Source organism: Coenobita brevimanus, chromosome 46, assembly GCF_032717465.1.
Source record: "Coenobita brevimanus isolate Jiangsu-jjx chromosome 46, ASM3271746v2, whole genome shotgun sequence".
Taxonomy (NCBI): Eukaryota; Metazoa; Arthropoda; class Malacostraca; order Decapoda; family Coenobitidae; genus Coenobita; species Coenobita brevimanus.
In genome coordinates this window covers 250,419-268,824 of record NC_136999.1, presented here as the reverse complement: position 1 = coordinate 268,824, position 18,406 = coordinate 250,419, and the positions used below count along the sequence as shown (strand labels likewise).

The window sequence follows — 18,406 nt, the reverse complement described above, 5'->3', positions numbered from 1 at the left end:
CTCACTTGACCACTGTCATTCCACCCCTCACTCACCACTCCGCTGGTTTGCAGATGATACATTAATACGTATGAATTGCAAGCACAGTAATAATATTAAAAAAAAAAAAATTTCTGTCTGGTAGATTATATCCTCTCTGCCAGTGCAAATGCGTTCTAAGATTATGTATAAATTCATCTTAAAACACATTTGCACTGGCAGAGAAGGTAAAATATAACTGATAAAAATGAAGGTTTGCTTTGCTGGATAAAATTACTGCACTTGCACTTTACATATATTTACTGTGTTATCTACAAAACAGCTGAGTGGTGAGTAAGGGGTGGAGTGACAGCGGTAAAGTGAGAAATAAATTGGCAGCCCACAGCTGTGAGCAAGGGAGTCGTGATAATTCTACTGTACATTTCTCCCCTAATCATCAGTTAACCAGTAAATGCTCAAGAGTTATTTCCTTCGTTTATTTTTCCATGTTTTGTGAATAAAATAACAAATAATGTTTAACAAAATGAACATACCATGTGTAATTTGCACTAATGCAAGATGCCGCAATGGTGTGTGTTATGTCTGTGGGATGTGTTTAAGAGAAGGTTATGTTTCAAATAGAAATGTTTGTATGGCCCTGGATGTGAGTGGTATTGTATATTCCACAGCGATAAAGTCTGTGTATAAGAGTATATATCAGATGTCCGGGAGAATTAAGTAACCAGCAAGGTAAATTCCCCAAGCTTCCTGCTTAACTGGCATTGTACTGTACATGTCTCCCCCCCATATTCGTGGGGGTTAGGGAACACAGAACCCCACGAATGGAGGGGATCCGCGAATTTTGGACGCTTCCCTCTGAAAATGCCTATACAATATCATGTTATCACTGTAATCCCCTAAAAACCATTTTAGGGATCTGAAACCAGCATAAAATATAACAAACATATACTGCACTACTGTATACAATACTTTAATAATAAAGAAGTTGTCAGTGAGTATGGTTATAAGCAACTTAACCTACTCCGCATGGCTCATCACTTTCTGCTGGTGCTTAGGGATGATGCGTTCAGCACTAGGAGAGGCAGCTCGCTTAGGTCCCATAGTGGAGAACAGTATCGCACACATGGGAGCACAAGTTATAACACTAAAGGGCACTATAAAACTCACAAATCAGGGCAGTTATTAATTTAACAGTATAGGAGAGCATTGCATTATCAGTTATTGTCACTTTTGCACATGTGAGACCACTATAGGCATATAAGGCATACTAAAAATTGAAAGTTTGATACTTGCTGGAGGCTGAAATGCTCGTGACAGTGGCTGGGAGGAGAGTGAGACAGAGGTTGGGTGGCACGGCAGTGTGGCAGCTTTGTACGGGGGCGACAGGATTGGGCGTGTGGGAAAAGACCAACGCCATGAGTGCACTGTGAATCAGTCCCAATACTACCCCACGGATTCCGATTGGTCACTTTTTTTCACGAAGTACAAACCCACTGATTTGTGGGGCCGCAAATGGCAGGTCCGCAAATCATGGAGGTTACGTGTACTGTGTTACTGTACCTTATCAATACTGTATTGCATTTTATGCATAAGTTTGATCTTTTTCTGATGGGAAAGATTTTAGGATACAGGGCCAAGCTGGGTAATAGCACATCATCTGGCTCCATGTCAAATGTTCAGCTGCTGGGGGGGGTTCTATGCAATATCCGGCTTTCTGCAGTATTCGGTGCAGGGGTTAGCTGAATTTGCCAGATAATTTAGAGTTCGCTGTAGCCCCGATTCTCATCTGCTACAAAACCACAGTTTCTGATTTCCTCATTGGTGAATTATGTGGGAAACCACTTTTACCCATAAGGTCATCAGTAATTGTACCTCCATAATAATATAACATTTACAAATCAAAATTAGCCCCAAACTGACCTATAGTTTTCACACATTTTCTGGGACAACCTGTATTTAGTTTTTATTTTTCTCTGTTTTTCGTGTCTGTGTTTATAGTTTTCAGTTTTTACTTTGTTGTTTTCTCCTGAATTGTGCTTCCTCTTTGCCAGTTCACACATTTCTTTTGATTTAAAGTTTAATCTGTGATATTTTATTGTGGTAATTTAGACATTGAGAGAGAGAGAGAGAGAGAGAGAGAGAGAGAGAGAGAGAGAGATCAGCCACAAATTTGATCTGAGAATGAGGAAAGGAGAACTAAACCTGAAGCGGAGACAGTTTTACGTATATATATATATATAGTATATTTTTTTCTAAATTATAACATTCTTACTGTAATCAGCTTACATGAGAGTTTCAGTACTTGATTTGTTGTTTTCTCTGGCTCCAGGCTTATCAGAACATTAACCTAGTGGTCAGCAGGCTGAAGTTTCCCTTCTTCTGCAGCCTGACATCCTTCTTTCTTGGGATAGGGAGGAATTGAGGGACATTTGTAAAGCCAGGCAGTGTTGAATTGGTGTCACCACATGAAGGCATCCTCTCCAACACCAGAAATCTTGATGATGCTTTAACCCCTCTGTGGCCGTAGGTCTGGAATTTTACGTCTTGCCGACGCCGGGGCCATTTTCTGAAGTTTCAAAAATTGATTTTTTTTTCCTTACCATATTGAAGAGGAAGTTCAGACGCACCTAACAGTGCATCCTAGACCCATTTTGTGGCTTGCAATGGAGTGGGTAAGTTGCAGAAATATCGGCAATGGATATCCACTGCAGCGATGTATTGCCACGCCGCAACATCGCACATGCTGTTATTATTTTTTTTTTTTACCCCCCAAAACAATGTGAATGGTGCTGAAATGTTGTGCATATATTAGATATGATATTGAATGATTTCAGTACATAATATGTTTGGATTGGCTCCAAAAAAAAATTATTATAAATATTTTTTTCACATTTTTGATTTAAAAAATGTTTATGGTAGTTTCGAGTTATTTTGCATGTTAGCGGTGTGACTATGGTTGAAAGGGGGAGCGAAAGGGTTGAATATTCAGTCCAAAAGGAGAAAATTCCTGGTCCCCTGAGGGTAGACTCTTCCACAGGGGATGAAAGTGGAGGGTCGGGTGGATTAGCACCTGGTCAGCTCCAATTAGCGATAGGGGAGTGGAGGTGCTTTTAGTCGCTCCCACACCACCCACATGGCTAAAATAGAATTGCAATGCAAGTTCAAAACTAGGAATAAGTCAGATTATTAGGAATAGAAGGACAAAGCAGAAATAAATATGTACAGTACTTGTATACAGATGGGGAAATATATATTTTTCCTGTAATAACTCGTTTACGTTTGTCTATCATTTTACTTTGTTATTTTTGCAATGTATAGAATCGTAATGCAGGTTCAAAACTAGGAATAAGTCTTATTATTAGAAATAGAGAGACAAAGCAGAAATAAATATGCATACAGACAGGAAAAAACATAATTTTCCCGTAATAACACGTTTACGTTTATCATTTTACCGTACTTTGTTATTTACGCAGTATATAGAATTGTAATGCAGATTCAAAACTGTAAGTCAGATTATTAGGTATAGAGAGACAAAGCAGAAATAAATATGTATACAGACGGGAAAAAAGTATTTTTCCCATAATAACATATTTACGTTTCTCTATCATTTTACTTTGTTATTTCACAGTATATGTTGCTGTCTGTGTGTCATGAGTGTGGGAAAGTATGATATTTTCTGCCTGAGTAAGGAAAAAGGGTAAAGCTGTATGTCCGCCTACACTTCACACGGTCAAAATATAAGGAAATACGTGGGGGCTGGCATCCGAGATATAAATACATAGCAGAATACAGTAACTTCTCAAATAACGTTAGGGTTAGGTTCCTGGAGAGGTTGCGTTAGTTAAATAAGCGTTATTTAAACATAATTTTCCCATAAGAAACAATGGTAATATTGGGGGTTACGTTCCTGGACTCTGAGAAAGTCTACCAATTTGGGGAGTTATGCTACTCTAAACTTAAAAGCAACAATATTAATTTGAAAGAAAATCCACGTAAAAAACAAAAACAGTATATTTGGGGAGAAATAAACAACATTTGAGCCCTAGTTGGGCCGAAGTGTTGTTTACTTCTCCCCAAATACACACTATTTTCGTTTTTTATGTGGATTTTCTTTCAATTCTGCTTCATTCACAGCATTGTGAAAGTTCTATCTATCTATCTATCTATTGCCAGACGCCTTAATCCCGTTCGGGGTGGCCACAAACAAATCGCCACCACGTCGCCCTGTCGCCCGCCATTTCACTGCCCAGCTCCCAACTCACACCCCCTTCTCTCATATACAACATTATTAATGCATTAGTAGGTCATAAAAACACTACAGTAAAAGCAACATTTTCATTACAGTAAGTAGGTCACAAACAATAACAACACACAGCCTCACTTCATCTATGCATCACTCGTCGTCTGCTGCTGTCCCTCCTCACCCCGCTCCCCAAACTTCCGCCACTCCTCACTCTAAATTTGTTGTCCCTCCTCGCTCTGCTGTCCTTCCTCTTCCTCTCCCGTGCTACTGGTGATGAAGATAACTCCCTTAAGTTTTTCTATTTTCTTCATAAAGAACTGCTCTTTCTTGGTCTGAGTGGTTTTCTTCTTTCTGTTCTGCAGCATCAAGTTGTAACAATTTAGATCTGCCATCACTTTCCTGGCCAAATTTTGTCTGAAAATGAGCCAAATTGCTCAGAATGTGGCCAAACTTCATTTTTTAATATTATAATTCGAATAAAACCAGTTTAACCAACAGGCAAAAAAAAAAAATTGTATTCATGCATAAACTGCCACACATGGTCTATCAGCTCAGGGCTGTCCAAGGCGCGCGCGTCTAATTTGAAACCATCATGTACGTGTAAAGTCGCGTTAAATTGAGAAACCCTTGTTAGTTAAACATATCTCCTTAAATATTTGCTCATGTTAAAACAAAAACATGTTTTTTAAAACTTGTGTTAGTTGAGAGGTTACTGTAATTACTCACCTCAAGTGCTTGGTGTGATGACAGGAGTCAGTGCAGGTGAACTTTTACCCATCTCTGCCCTCCCCTAGCAGGTCAGAAGTCAGTAGAGATAAGGCATTGTCTGGGAAACACAGTCTTTGTACAAAAGTCACTTGCAAAACATAATCTACTTTACACCCACTATCTCACACTTCTGTATCTTACTTCGTAACAGTACACTAAGTAATATACACTATGTACACTGCACTGCCTGTGAAGTGGTAGGAAGTGGTGAGGTGGCGAGAGAGGTGGAGCTTGGGATGGTGGTGAGGTGCTGCGTGTGGTGATGAGGCAGTGCAGGGTGAGTGCACCTGCACTCAGCCTTCCCTTCCTCCCCCACCTCTCCCTCAGTGGAGAGCCACTTCACCACTGTCTATCTCCTCTTTGGTGGTGATGGAGCTCTATGGAGAGGTGGTGGTGGCTTCTCCTCATTCTCTGAGATGTTGCTGTCGTCCTCCTTGGTAGAAGGAGAGTGATACCTCACATCACCACTTTCATTGCTACTCGCCACCATACTCTTCACTTCCAGGTCAGACCCAGTTCGGTCCTTGTCGCTCTCCCCCCCCACGAAGAAACAGTTCTGCCCTGATCTTGGGGCTGGTGAGCAGCCTACGGGGCCGGAGAGGGCGGCGCTGGGTGGGGGTAGGGGCAGGGAGAGAGATGGAACTTGGACGTCCACTCATCACGGAAGTGCGTGGTGTACTGACGTGTGGGGTGTATGGGAGTGTTGGGTTGGTCAGTCTGAAGATGTTTAGAATGTTCGTTCACTTCCCAATAATTTTCACCGTTTTTTATAGGTCACATTCAAACAACACCTGTGGCCATTTATTGGCTAAATGTCATTCGGTGCTGGCGGCCACGGAGGGGTTAATGGTTTTAATGTATTAAAATGGAAGAGTTGAGAGGTAGGATGGGACTGGAGTGTATTGGTGTTGTGATGATGAGAGGTAGATTGAGGTGGTTTGGACATGTGGAGAGGATGGGGGATGATAATTGGGTGAGGAAGGTGAGAAGTGTTAATATTGGGGGTGGGATTATGAGGGGTAGACCGAGAAAGACATGGGACGAGGTCATTAAGTGTGACCTTAGGGTTAAGGGACTGAACAGGGAGGCTGCAATGGATCATGCAGCATGGAGGGCCGCCATTAGGTGACCAAGGCCGACACATGCAAGCATGTTGGAGCCTTTAAAAACGAAAACGTGTCGTATATATGATTGATTTGTTTTCATGTGATGGCAGACCAAAAAAAAGACCTGGGACAAGGTCATAGTGTGACTTCAGGGATAAGGGATTAAATAGGGAGGCTGACAAAAATAGAGCAGTGTGAAGAGCTGGCTTTAGACAATCAAGGCCAACGCATGTAAGCATGTTGGAGCCTTCATAAATGATACGATACAATTCGATGACCATAAGACTGATCTATGCAGCTTACGGCACCATAGAACCTCATTATTTGAATTGTATTTGGGTTGAGTCCAGTGAAGGGATAGAAGAGCCGGAATATTGTTGTTGTTTTGGCCCCAGACCCATCTGGATGTGAACCCAGTAGACTGTAGGCTGCAGTTTCCGTTTTGTAGTCCATCATCCTGTCTTTGAAGGATGGAGAGGGAGCTGAGTTTTTTTCTGTAAAAGTAAATGTGCCCGACTTTGTGATAGCTGAGGGTGCTCACCATGCACTCACTTGATGTAGTGCTGCTTTGGGTGTCTGCCCTTTCCTCTCTTCCATCCTTCCTCTTCTGTCTTTCTTTTCTTCATTCTTTCCTCTTCCTCCTTTCTGTGGGTGACTTTACACTCCCTCTTCTGTCTGTCATTCCTTCATTCTTTCCTCTTCCTTCTGGCTATGGGTGACTCTACACTGAGTGACAATTCAAATGGTTTCCTGTAAACCAGGAAACCATTTACCATGCTGGGTGGTAACTATATAACCAAATTATGGGACCTGGTGGTTTAGTGAGTAATTAAGGCACTCCAGTCAGATTGAACCAGTGCAGGTTTTTATCAAAGGGGTGGTTGGGGTTTATTGCTCATGTAATGCCACTCAGGGATGAGTGAGACTGGTTACTCTCATCAGGACCAACTTGTCTAGCCCCAGGCTCCTACGCTTCTCATGGGGCAACATAGGATTGGATGATGGATGGATGGAAATGTACTGGACTCTAGTCGCATAGCTTCAGACTGTTACACTTCAGAGGGGGGTAACATTGGATATGCAACTCTTGTTTATACAATATAGTCAGTATGTTTTACCTGATGAAACTAGAGTGCTCCCACAGTTTGGAATATTAAGTCAGAATTGTATGTAATTCAGTGAATTGTAGTTATAAGATAAGAATAAGTCTGCTTTGGTAATAGTCAGATAGACTGTGGATTCTAACTACGTTTGACCATCATCTAAGCTGAAAGGGGTTGAGAACTATAATTCAGGTTAAAGAGGTGCATTATAGTGAGGACTTACTGTACTGGCTTTTTGAATGGGTCATTCCTACACACAATAAGCCAACATCATGTCGGCATATTGTGTGTAGGAATGACCCTTGTGTATCTTGCTGTACTGTACTGATAACAAACACTCAGCCTGGCTTACTTTTCATGTTTACTCCTACACTAACATTTACTAAACCCCATCCAGTATGATTTTGCCACTACTCATGCACTTGCCATTGTTATCGCATTCAAAGTCTTCTGTCACACTGTCCCTACATTAACACTCTAAATCTGGGTGATGATTATTTTTAGTAAACCACTTCAGTATGAAGACATTTTTTTTATTTTATTTTTTTTTTTCCTTATTCTTGCTAATTCAGACGTTTTAGCTTAGGAGGGACTTTGAATGGGAGGAATTAGATATGGCTCTCATTAACTACTGTGGGTCTTTCCTAAGAATAAAATTGTTTGGCAGCAGCGAGAATAAAATGAAAAAATGTGTCATCAGGTTGGAGAGATTAACACCAGCTGGTCAGTGCTTTTTATAAAGAAAGTTGCGACAACTTTGCCAATGGACCTGTCATGTGTACTTCTAGTTAGTTAGGAAAATGTTCCAGGACTCATACATATAATTTTAAGAATTTTAAAATGTTAACATAGCATATTAAATGTTGAACACTAAATAATTACCGTTAAAAGTGGAAAACATTCAGATCGTGCATCGCAGGTAAACAACATGGCCTTGGTTCAAACACAGTTGTTGTAACTCTCTCTATAGAAGGCTTTTGTCCTGATACCTGGCAGTTTTTATTCAGAAAGGACTATCATACTGAAGGCTGTATCTAACCCCACAGTTTGAAAAGTCTATCCAAAGCTCAGTAAAATTATCAGGATATGGCAGAAATACAATGAAAAGGACATTCCTGGGCCCTGTGCATCAAAACTTAACATAGTTTTGGTTTTACTGCCTATAGATTTTTTTTATTACTTTTCATGTTTATTTACTGTATTATTTATTTTTTGCTTCCATATAAACAGCTGTGAATCACTTATAGATAACTCTGTAATGCTGAAGGTCATGTTCTATGAGGCTTTAAAGATTTTGTGACATTTATTCCTTAGCGAATTATTATGGTGCATATCAGTATCCTCTTGCATGTTATTGAGCCAGACATGTTGATATTATAACTTTATAACACACAAGAGAATGTTAAAATGTAATAAGCAAAAATCACTGAGGAAGAGTTGCTTTGAAACCTTTTATGACATGTAGCATTCAGCTTTACAACTGAAGTTGTTAAATTTCGAAGACAGTCTCCACTTTATAAGAATGATGTGGGTAAAGTCTGAACCCTCACAAGGCATCAGTTCACTTGATCTCCACCTTCTCAGCTCATGTGTTGAGTGTTGGGCACAGAGATATTATTATTTGGCATTGTATGGCTCACCAGAATAGATCTGCCAGGATTTGTCTTGTATGAATGTGAAAATTGGTAAGAATGTAAACATTGTTTGCACACACACACACACACACACACACACACACACACACACACACACACACACACACACACACACACACACACACACACACACACACACACACACACACACACACACACACACACACACACTAAGAAGAGAGGTGATAAAGACGTAAGGAAATTCAGTTTCCCAAACAGAGCAATTGATCAATGGAATGCACTACCGAATGAAATAGTGTGTGCCAAAACAATTCACAAATTTAAGGATATGTACGATAAATATGGTTTAAGACATGGGACGGTACGAGCTTGACTCATTCCTGTAAAGATACAATTAGGTAAGAACACACACACACACACACACACACACACACACACACACACACACACACACACACACGATGTATGTATTTTGCAGAGAACTAAAAGTTGAAGTTGGCTTGTAAGAAAATTCTGATACATTTTAACACTGTATCACAAATACTGCTATAATTGGTGCATTTCTGTCAGTATCATGTGATGCATTGTGGTATAGCATTGAAGACACTCTACTCACAGTTGGAACTGTTAGTGAAATCTCTTATATCCATATTACACTATATCATGCAAATACTGCTGGACTTGTTGCAATTCTGTCATTATCAAATGTGTATGGTGGGTGTGGCACAGATAACACCTCTTTTAGTTGGAACTCTTAATTTAGTAAATCTGCTTGTTCTGCAAGTGTTTGTAATAGGAATGCATGGAAATGAGTAATACTGGGTTGCTATTGATTGTATTTAGGACAATATGATGATATTTATGATGATTATACCCTTTATAAACAGTTAGGTGAGTCTTAGGATATTATTTTAAATGGTTTTGGAGATTTTGTTGCACGTCTTTCTAAACTTATATTTTTTTATTCTGCATTTTCTATCTTAGTGTCCCCTTGTATGGTGTTAATACAAAATGTGTTGATACAGGTATACCCCAGCTTAACGATGCAATTGGTTAAGTAAAAATGCATCGCTAGGTGGAGTATCGTATATCGGGGTATTTTTAACATGTAAAGTATAGGGATGCGTTTTTGAGCCTTGGGTTTCCCCCCCAACCAAGTCCTAAATCCACCCAAATGAGTCCAAAAAGAAATTTCTAGCTAACCTAAACCCCCCAAATAGCTTTAAAAACAAGCTAAAAAAAAAACAAAGCAGTTTATAGCTCACCTAAACCCAAAAATAAAATCTGGAAGTCGTCAAATATGTCTGGAAAAAATCAAACTTAGTAAACTGTACCCCAAAATGACAATGTTCACCCCATCTATGACTAAAACACATTAATAAAAGTCTAAAAACATGTTCACCCCATCTATGACTAAAACACATTAATAAAAGTCTAAAAACAGTTTATAAATCAACCTAAACACAAAATTTAAATCTAAAATATCATCAAAACTGGTTTTTAAAAAATCTGAACCCATCATTAAACTGACGTTTGGCCATGGTTAGGCGGGGTATGGTGGTATTTCTAGCCACGTTGCTAAGCCGGGGTATTGTAAATCGGGGTATACCTGTATTTAAACCATATAAGTAACAGACAAGGGAATGTCAAGGTGTGATATGCAATATAGATCACTAAAAAAGAAGCACTACAGTCTCCCATGCCATTTAGAAGATGAACCTCAGTCAGATTTGGCATCCCTTTTTAACGTGACAGCATTGATGTGGATGTGATAGGAAGCGTTATGAGGAACACACTGAGGTGGTTTGGCCATGTGGAGAGGATGGAGGGTGAAACTCTGACGAAGAGAGTGTATGTGAGTGAGGTGGAAGGGGAGAGAGGGAGGGGGAGGCCGAGGATGAGATGGAGGGATGGGGTGGAAAGGTATATGAGAGAGGGGGGTGTGAGTTGGGAGAAGGGGAGTGAAATGGCGGGGGACAGGGCGACTTGGAGGCGATTTGTTTGTGGCCACCCCAAACGGGATTGAGGCGTCTGGCAATAGATAGAATAGATAGATAGCATTCAGATTGACTCTGTCAGATACATTTATGTGAAACTACAAAATATAGTGAAAGTTTTTGGCATATCAGATAGAGCCAGGATTCTGAGGGCTTGAATGATGAGTGAATGGAAGCATGTCCCTTCTGAGTGGGCAGACTTGGACTGTCTGGATGTTGCTACTCCTCACCCTGCCCAAGGATGGGAAAGGAGGTCCAGATGATGATGATGATGACCTGTCAGTACTATGCTCAGTGAATGTTAATTTACTGGCAAAGTTTCATCTCGTCTGGTTAGATGTAGGGAAAAGCCATTTAGGGAGCTACAGTTCAAAACTTTCCAATACATTTCAGGAGCATTATTTTGGTTCAGTTCACAATGTATCATTTGTAGCAGAAAAATTGCCATGTTAATTAGGAATGAACAGTGCATTTGCAACATAGCCCTTAGTATTTTGTGGATATATTTGGGGAAATCACTTATCTTTGATAAGAAAGCTCCACCCATCCCTCTATTATAGCTTATACTTTGATTTTAAAAAGTTTGTCCAGTTTCTTGATTTAGTGGCACTTTTGTTGTTCATCATGTAAAGGTTAGTTATTTAGAGTATCACTCACTGTCTCAAGTGTGGAAAAGCTTCCCTGGTAACTTATGTCAGTGGTCATGGTACATTTAAGCCCAGGGAGAGACACCTTAGGCTGCATCCTTACCAAGCTTTTGTTGATGTGGGCAGTTGCAGGAGTTCTGTTGTACTCTGACCCCTAGAAATTCTTGCCTTCACATGTGTCCATTTGGGCCACTTGTATATGTTGCAGTGATGCAGAACTCCTGCTTCTAACCACCCTTGCAAGCAGGCATTTGGTGTGGATGCAGCCATAGGTCTGTGATGCTGAAGAACATTATTGGCCCCTCACCCATTGACTGTACTGGCATACTATTATGCTTATTCCACAGAAAAAAAATAACCTCTGTTGTAAATCCTGATCTGATATATCCTGTTCAGTATGTGTGACAAGCTGATTACTGAAGTCTACTACTTATTAGCAAGCTCCTGGTTGGCTTTCCAGGCCCCTTTTGGAACCGGTCCCTAGTGTTTTAATACCACTGACACTCCCAGATGCTTGGTACTGTCACAAGATATGTTGGACACATTGCACTGTACTGCACAGGAAGGGTGATAGTGTACATTCCTCTTAGTTGTGTGTTTGTATGCAGGCTCTAAGTTGCAAGCCATGTGGCAGTGCTCTGTTAGTTGATATTTGACTGGATTGGCTCCTTTATAATTATGAAATATGCTATGGAAACTGTAATTCATTCTTTTTAATTTGATGGAGATTTTTGTCCTTTTGGTTATTTTCCATGGCTCAGTGGGAGAATAAGACAGTACCATGGCTCTACATCCTTGCCATAACATTTTATCATGACAGACACCCTGTTCTAGTGTTAATTTCATTTTATAGCTCAGCATGCAAGATGGATTTATGCCAGTTTTACAGCAGTACTCCTTTTATGCTAACGTGGCCTAAAATTGCCATCTTTTCACATGGAGTGTTGAGTTCTAACAGAAAATTAACATTAGAATATGGTATCAGTCATGAAGAAGTGCAAAGTAGGAGATGTAGAGCCATACTGTTGTCTGTTTCTACCATTAAACTAGGCTACATGAAATAAGCTGCAAAAAGACAAAAATATGGACAAAGTTAAATTAAGAGAAGTATAGTTAAAATGAACAGATTATATGTACAGTAACTACAGATTACCAAAGTAGGTTTCTTGATTTAATATTGATTGAAATTTGAAGCCTGTCTGTAAAAATGGAACTGTTGAGGACTGTACTGAGCAGTTGGTGTGGCCAGTGGCCAGGGATGCTGCTGTCTTAACAAGATGGTGATTTGACAACACTGGTCTTGTTAGTCTTGTGTTGGCGATTGAAGTGGTTTTGTGTGGTGTGTGTATGTGTGTGTGTTTTTTTGTACATGCATTTGTGTGTGGTGGTTATTACTGAGTCTATTAACTGTTTTTTAAGAGTAATTTATTAATATACTGAGACTGCCAGTCTAACTGCTCAAAACATACCTTTAATTATACAGATATATTGGCCTTAACATAGGTAACCTGCAGCATAAATGCTATATAGAATATTATATAGTTAATTACCTCACTGACAAAGGATATGTTAGTTTAAGTCTTAGGTATCCAGTATACATAATGTGTTGTATGTTAGTTTATTGACTTCATAGTATAGTTTTTTAACCCCCTTGAATCTGGGTGATGTTCTTTTTCATTTCTTTTTGTTGCTACCAGGTGATTTTATTCAACTTAACGCATCTGGTGTTCCCAGGCGGTCACCCATCCAAGTACTAAGCAACGTTGGGTCTGGTTAGTACTTGGATGGGTGACCGCCTGGGAACACCAGATGCTGTTGGCATCCCTACGTCAAGTGGGGTTGGTGGAGGATTAGTGCCCCTCCCTGTAAAACAATTAACTCTAAGCCCTTGGCCACCCTGTCTGGGATACATGGCGTCTGGCAATGAATGAATGAATGAACCCTTCGTTAGTCAGGTGGGGTGTTTTGACACCCCAAATTTTTTTTAAAACTCAGATTTCCTAGCTAGTAATTCGAGTATTTCTCTCCGTTCCATTACTCTAATGATTCAGTGAAGGGAGGGAGCATGTGGATTGGTTTAGTCCTGCCTCTGCTGTAGTGAGAGAGAGGGGCACTTCCCCCCCCCCAGGTGTCCAGTCACCCCATCAAACTAGCCATTTAGATCATATTGTGATATAGATTGCTTTTTTATATTATTTTTGCATATTGTTTATCATTATACTGATTTTAAAAATCACAATGTATTTTCCTGTGCGTGTTTACCCTGACAAATGAGATATGAGTCCATCTGCTATTTTTTTACTGATATTATAATTTATTGTATTTTATTATTATAAATTAATAAACATATTTGAGAGGACTCTCCCTATTTACTAAGGGGTCTTTGTATGCAGCATGTGTTAGGAGTGTAATGCTGTATGGTAGTGAGACCTGGGCAGTAAAGGAGGAGGATATTCGCAGGCTCAGACGTACAGAAATGACAGTAATTAGGTGGATGTGCAGTGCGTCACTGCATGCATGGCCTGGGGGGGCTGGGTTTACGATGGAAGAGTTGAGAGGAAGGATGGGACTGGAGTGTATTGGTGTTGTGATGAGGAGAGGTAGATTGAGATGGTTTGGGCATGTGGAGAGGATAGGGGATGATAATTGGGTGCAGAAGGTGAGAAGTGTTAATGTTGGGGGTGGGGTTGTGAGGGGTAGACCGAGAAAGACGTCGGACGAGGTCATTAAGTGTGAACTCAGGGTTAAGGGACCGAACAGGGAGACTGCCAGAGATCGTGCAGCATGGAGAGCCGCCATTAGGTGACCAAGGCCGACACATGCAAGCATGATGGAGCCTTCAAAAACGAAAACGAAAATGAATAAACACCACCTATAAGGCATTCAATCTTTTCATTAGTGATAGTGATTGCAGAGATATGCCAAAGTGGCATTATGAATTTATTTTACATGTTAGTAACACTACATGTATTTTTGTATTGGGGTGTTGTAACATCCCACTGGACTAACCACGTTTGAATACCCTACAGGACTAATGAAGGGTTAAGAAAGGCCTTTTATATTGAAGAGGTTTATCAAGGCTATGGCAGTAACAGTAGTAGGCACAACCACAGGCTCTTCCTAATGTGAACTCAGTGGACTGCAGGCCAGAGATGCCCTTCTTCTGTTGCCCTCTATCCTCCTTTCAGGAGATAAGGAGGGGACTGAAAGGTATTCATTTAACCAGGCAGCCCCACTGCTTGGTCATATTGGTGCTGCCATGTGAAGGCATCCCTGTCCAACATCAAGGCTGTGATGCTGGAGAGTGACACCTTCGTCTGATAGCACCAATATATTACCAGATGACTCCACTCCATGGTTATGTGAAAGTCCCCTTCTATCTCAAAATTGTGAACTGTATTAGAAAGATGATTTTAGCCCGCTGTCCACTGGGTTCATGTCCAAATGAGTCTGGAGCCACAACAGCAACAGTAACAACAAACAAGGTTACATCTAACCCACGTAGTTTGAAAACTTGATCTTAAACTAGGTCAAATTATCAGAATGTGGCAAGAATAAGATGAATAAAAGACATCCCCAGGTTAAGTGGGTTATCTTCTTGTCTTTGGCAGTGAGGCTGCTACAGACATGTTGCTGGAAATGTTTTGAGAACTGTCACCTGGTATTCACATTTTTTTGAAGAAATTCCCATATCATCTTGAAATTCTTGCAGTGTGAAAAAATAGCAAAGTAAATCTTTATAGGTGATATGTGGATACAGGATGATTCAAAAGTCAGATTACATGGGGAATATTGTATTATGCTGTGGTGCAGTGGCAGTGCACTTGTGTGAACATTACTCCCAGTGATGTACTGTAATATTTTTCTGAGCCTCATGGGACTTATGGTGTCAGTGACACCCATGATACAGTATTTCCTTGTGTAACCTGCCATTTGAAACACCATATATAGTTGCTAGGTAGTAATGTGCATTGTTGATGTGGTGTTGCAGGGTGACAGGATTCAGGTTATTACGGCAAGCATGGAACAAAGTATTAGTGAGTCTGCGGCGTCGGGGCCGTGTGCGGGTCCTGGGCCGGGTCCGGGTAAGGCAGAGATCCCTGGGGTGGAAGAGAGGCTGCGGGCGGCCCATGCCACCTGCCAAGCTCTCACAGCTAAAGTGGACAAACTGACGAGACTCAACCAGCAACTCAACCAATGTTTGGAGGACAAGGAACAAGAGAAGGAGGGCACAGCAAAGACCATAGCCATGTTAGAGTTCAATAATGAACACAGCAAAAATAAGGTAAGAGCAGAAGTACAACCACATCACCATTACAACATAGGAGTGGATTGTTTCTTTTGTTTATGAACGTGAATACTATGGGTAATATGAAATACTTTTAAATTATCTCAGGGAATGCAAAACTAAATGGTAGACATGTTAGAGTAGCAGGTGAGGAGGGGTCATATTCTTGATGGCTTAGTAGACTTTCTAGCACACCTTTTTTTATTGATTTATTTTGCATATTAAAGCCTACTGTTGCCTTGTACAGTATATTATACAGGTGTATGCCATTTTAGTATCAGCACTGGTTGCATAAATAACATCAAGGAATAAGCAGGTAAGGAGGAGGTGCTAGACAGCCCATAAGCTAAGAATGATGTGGACACAATTGTTTACTAGCATAAAGGCTGAACAAAAGCAACATTGCTTCCAAGCAGTGCATTATTTTCTCTCATTTATGAACTTGAGTATTATAGCTGATATATAATACATGTTGATTTAGTGTAGGAATATTTCATGGTAGTTATCAGTATTTGCAGTGATAAAATATTGCCAACTGCAGTACTGTTCACACTATACTTTGTCCCAGCCAACTGTTTCTTAGATTCTAACCTTCTGACCATCACCTCTAATAGACTAAGGTAATTTTCTTCATATTAATAAAATGATGGTATGTGTCACACAGTATGTTCATATTCATACATAAATTTTACACTAACTATCCTTGACTCAGATGGTGACACTGAGAGAGTTTGGCTGTACTGACAAGTTGGCTAACATGGAGTGTAGCTTGTATCTGTTGTTCTACTTATACTTGTGTATTCAGGTGCACAATATGGAGCTGTCCCTTCAAGACCTGAGGAAACAGATTGAGATTCTCACAAAGGAGAAGGATCGGCTGGTGCATCACCTTCGAGAAGGCTCGTCCTCGGGCCTGTATGACGAGCTGACCCGAGAGAAAGAGGAGCTGGGTGAGCGACTCACATCGGAGAGGGACGAGCTCCAGCGTTGTCTTACCCGAGAAAAAGTTGAGCTGCAGGAGCGGCTGACTCAGGAGAAGGAAGAGCTGGAGGAGCTACACCACACTCAGAGCAAGAAATTACAGGAGCAGTTAGACGGCCTTCTTGAAATTAGGTTAGAACTTGAGCAGTTTGTTCCCCTCATCCTGCTTCATCCCTTCAGCCAGAGGATAATGTCATTTTCATATAAGTATTGCTACTGCCAGGAAGTTACATGTAGCATTTGGGGGACTTCCTGTGTTGAAGAGTTTAGAAACAATCTCCATTAACTTCTTCACTGTGAGAGGTTTATTGGAGAGGGACACCTTCACGTGGTGGCATCAGTATAACCAGTTGGTTCTGCTGCGCGACTGTAAAAATATACCTCAGCACCCCTCCTATCCCAGGAAAGGGAGGATGGTGGATTGAAGGAGGACAGTGTTCAGATGTCCCTGGGGTTATGACTGCTGTACTGTTACTGCCGTGAAAAACCTGTCACTAAGCAGAACAGACACCTGGAAATTGCAAGAATAACATATGAAAGATGTCCGTTAGTTAAGGGATTAACTTCACACATCTCTATACTCCTGTTAACTAAACCCCTCTTAGAAGCATTTTGTATATTCATTACTATTACGTCAATAGACTTAACCTCCTAACTAACCCCCCAGGCCTTGCGTTCAAAGACAACTACGCATCCATCTTACCACTGTCATTGTTGTACATTTGAGTATACAAATATTCTCTTCCTTTAGTGCTCATTTCACACTACCACATAGCATTGCTTTCCTAACACATGTATGTGGTGTGTGTTGGGAGTGTGTAATGCTATATGGTAATGAGACCTGGGCAGTAAAGGAAAAGGATATTCATAGACTCAAACATACAGGAATGACGGTAGTCTACTTAGATGGATGTGCAGTGAGTCCTTAAATGTGAGGCTTGGGGAGGCTAGGTTTGTGACTGAAGAGTGGAGAGGAAGGATGGGACTTAAATGTATTGTTGTTGTGATAAGGAGCAGTAGATTGAGATGGTTTGGGCATGTTGAGAGGATGGAGGATGACAGTTGGGTGTGGAAGGTGAGAAGTGTGAACTTCAAGGGTAGGGTTGCGAGAGATTGACCTAAAAGACCTGGGATGATGTCATAGAATGTGACCTCAGGGATAAGGAACTGAATAGAGAGGCTGCCAGAGATTGAGCAGCATCGAAAACCACCATTAGGTGACCAAGACTGATGCTTGCAAGCATGTTGGAACCTTTATAAACAATATGATGTCATATGAACTGTAACAACATTTTTAGTTTATTCTTTCTTCTCTCATATGATTTTGTTCAACAAAGAGATCTTACATTCATAGGGATACTGAAGAATATATCAAAACCCTTCAGTATGAAAAGCAAATCTTAAAATGATTACATTCATCTAGAGGGTGCAGAAATGAGAAACAGCATTAATTGTTGAACTAAACGACTTAATCTTGTGTGCTAAAGATGAGGTGGCAAGAGACTTTACTAGCATGGTTGTTAAATATCAAACCCTATAGTCCAAGGTTGAAGTAAATATTCAGGGGTTAGGCTGTGTGTGCACCATATGCTAGTTGGTATGGGTGGGAATTCTGCATCACTGCAACCCATAGATGTTCTGGTCTGCACCTCCTGCCCGCAACTGTCCACACCAAAAG

At 40.6% G+C, this 18,406-nt stretch overlaps 1 protein-coding gene across 1 annotated transcript in view; it reads left to right on the top strand.

The window, feature by feature from the left end:
- Nucleotides 1-18,406, top strand: part of LOC145398743 (uncharacterized) — a 147,541-nt gene that overhangs the window by 86,380 nt on the left and 42,755 nt on the right. The window contains exons 16-17 of the mRNA XM_080271541.1: nucleotides 15,466-15,744; nucleotides 16,553-16,860. Coding sequence (XP_080127667.1) covers nucleotides 15,466-15,744; nucleotides 16,553-16,860 — 587 coding nt within the window. The remainder of the gene's footprint in view (nucleotides 1-15,465; nucleotides 15,745-16,552; nucleotides 16,861-18,406) is intronic.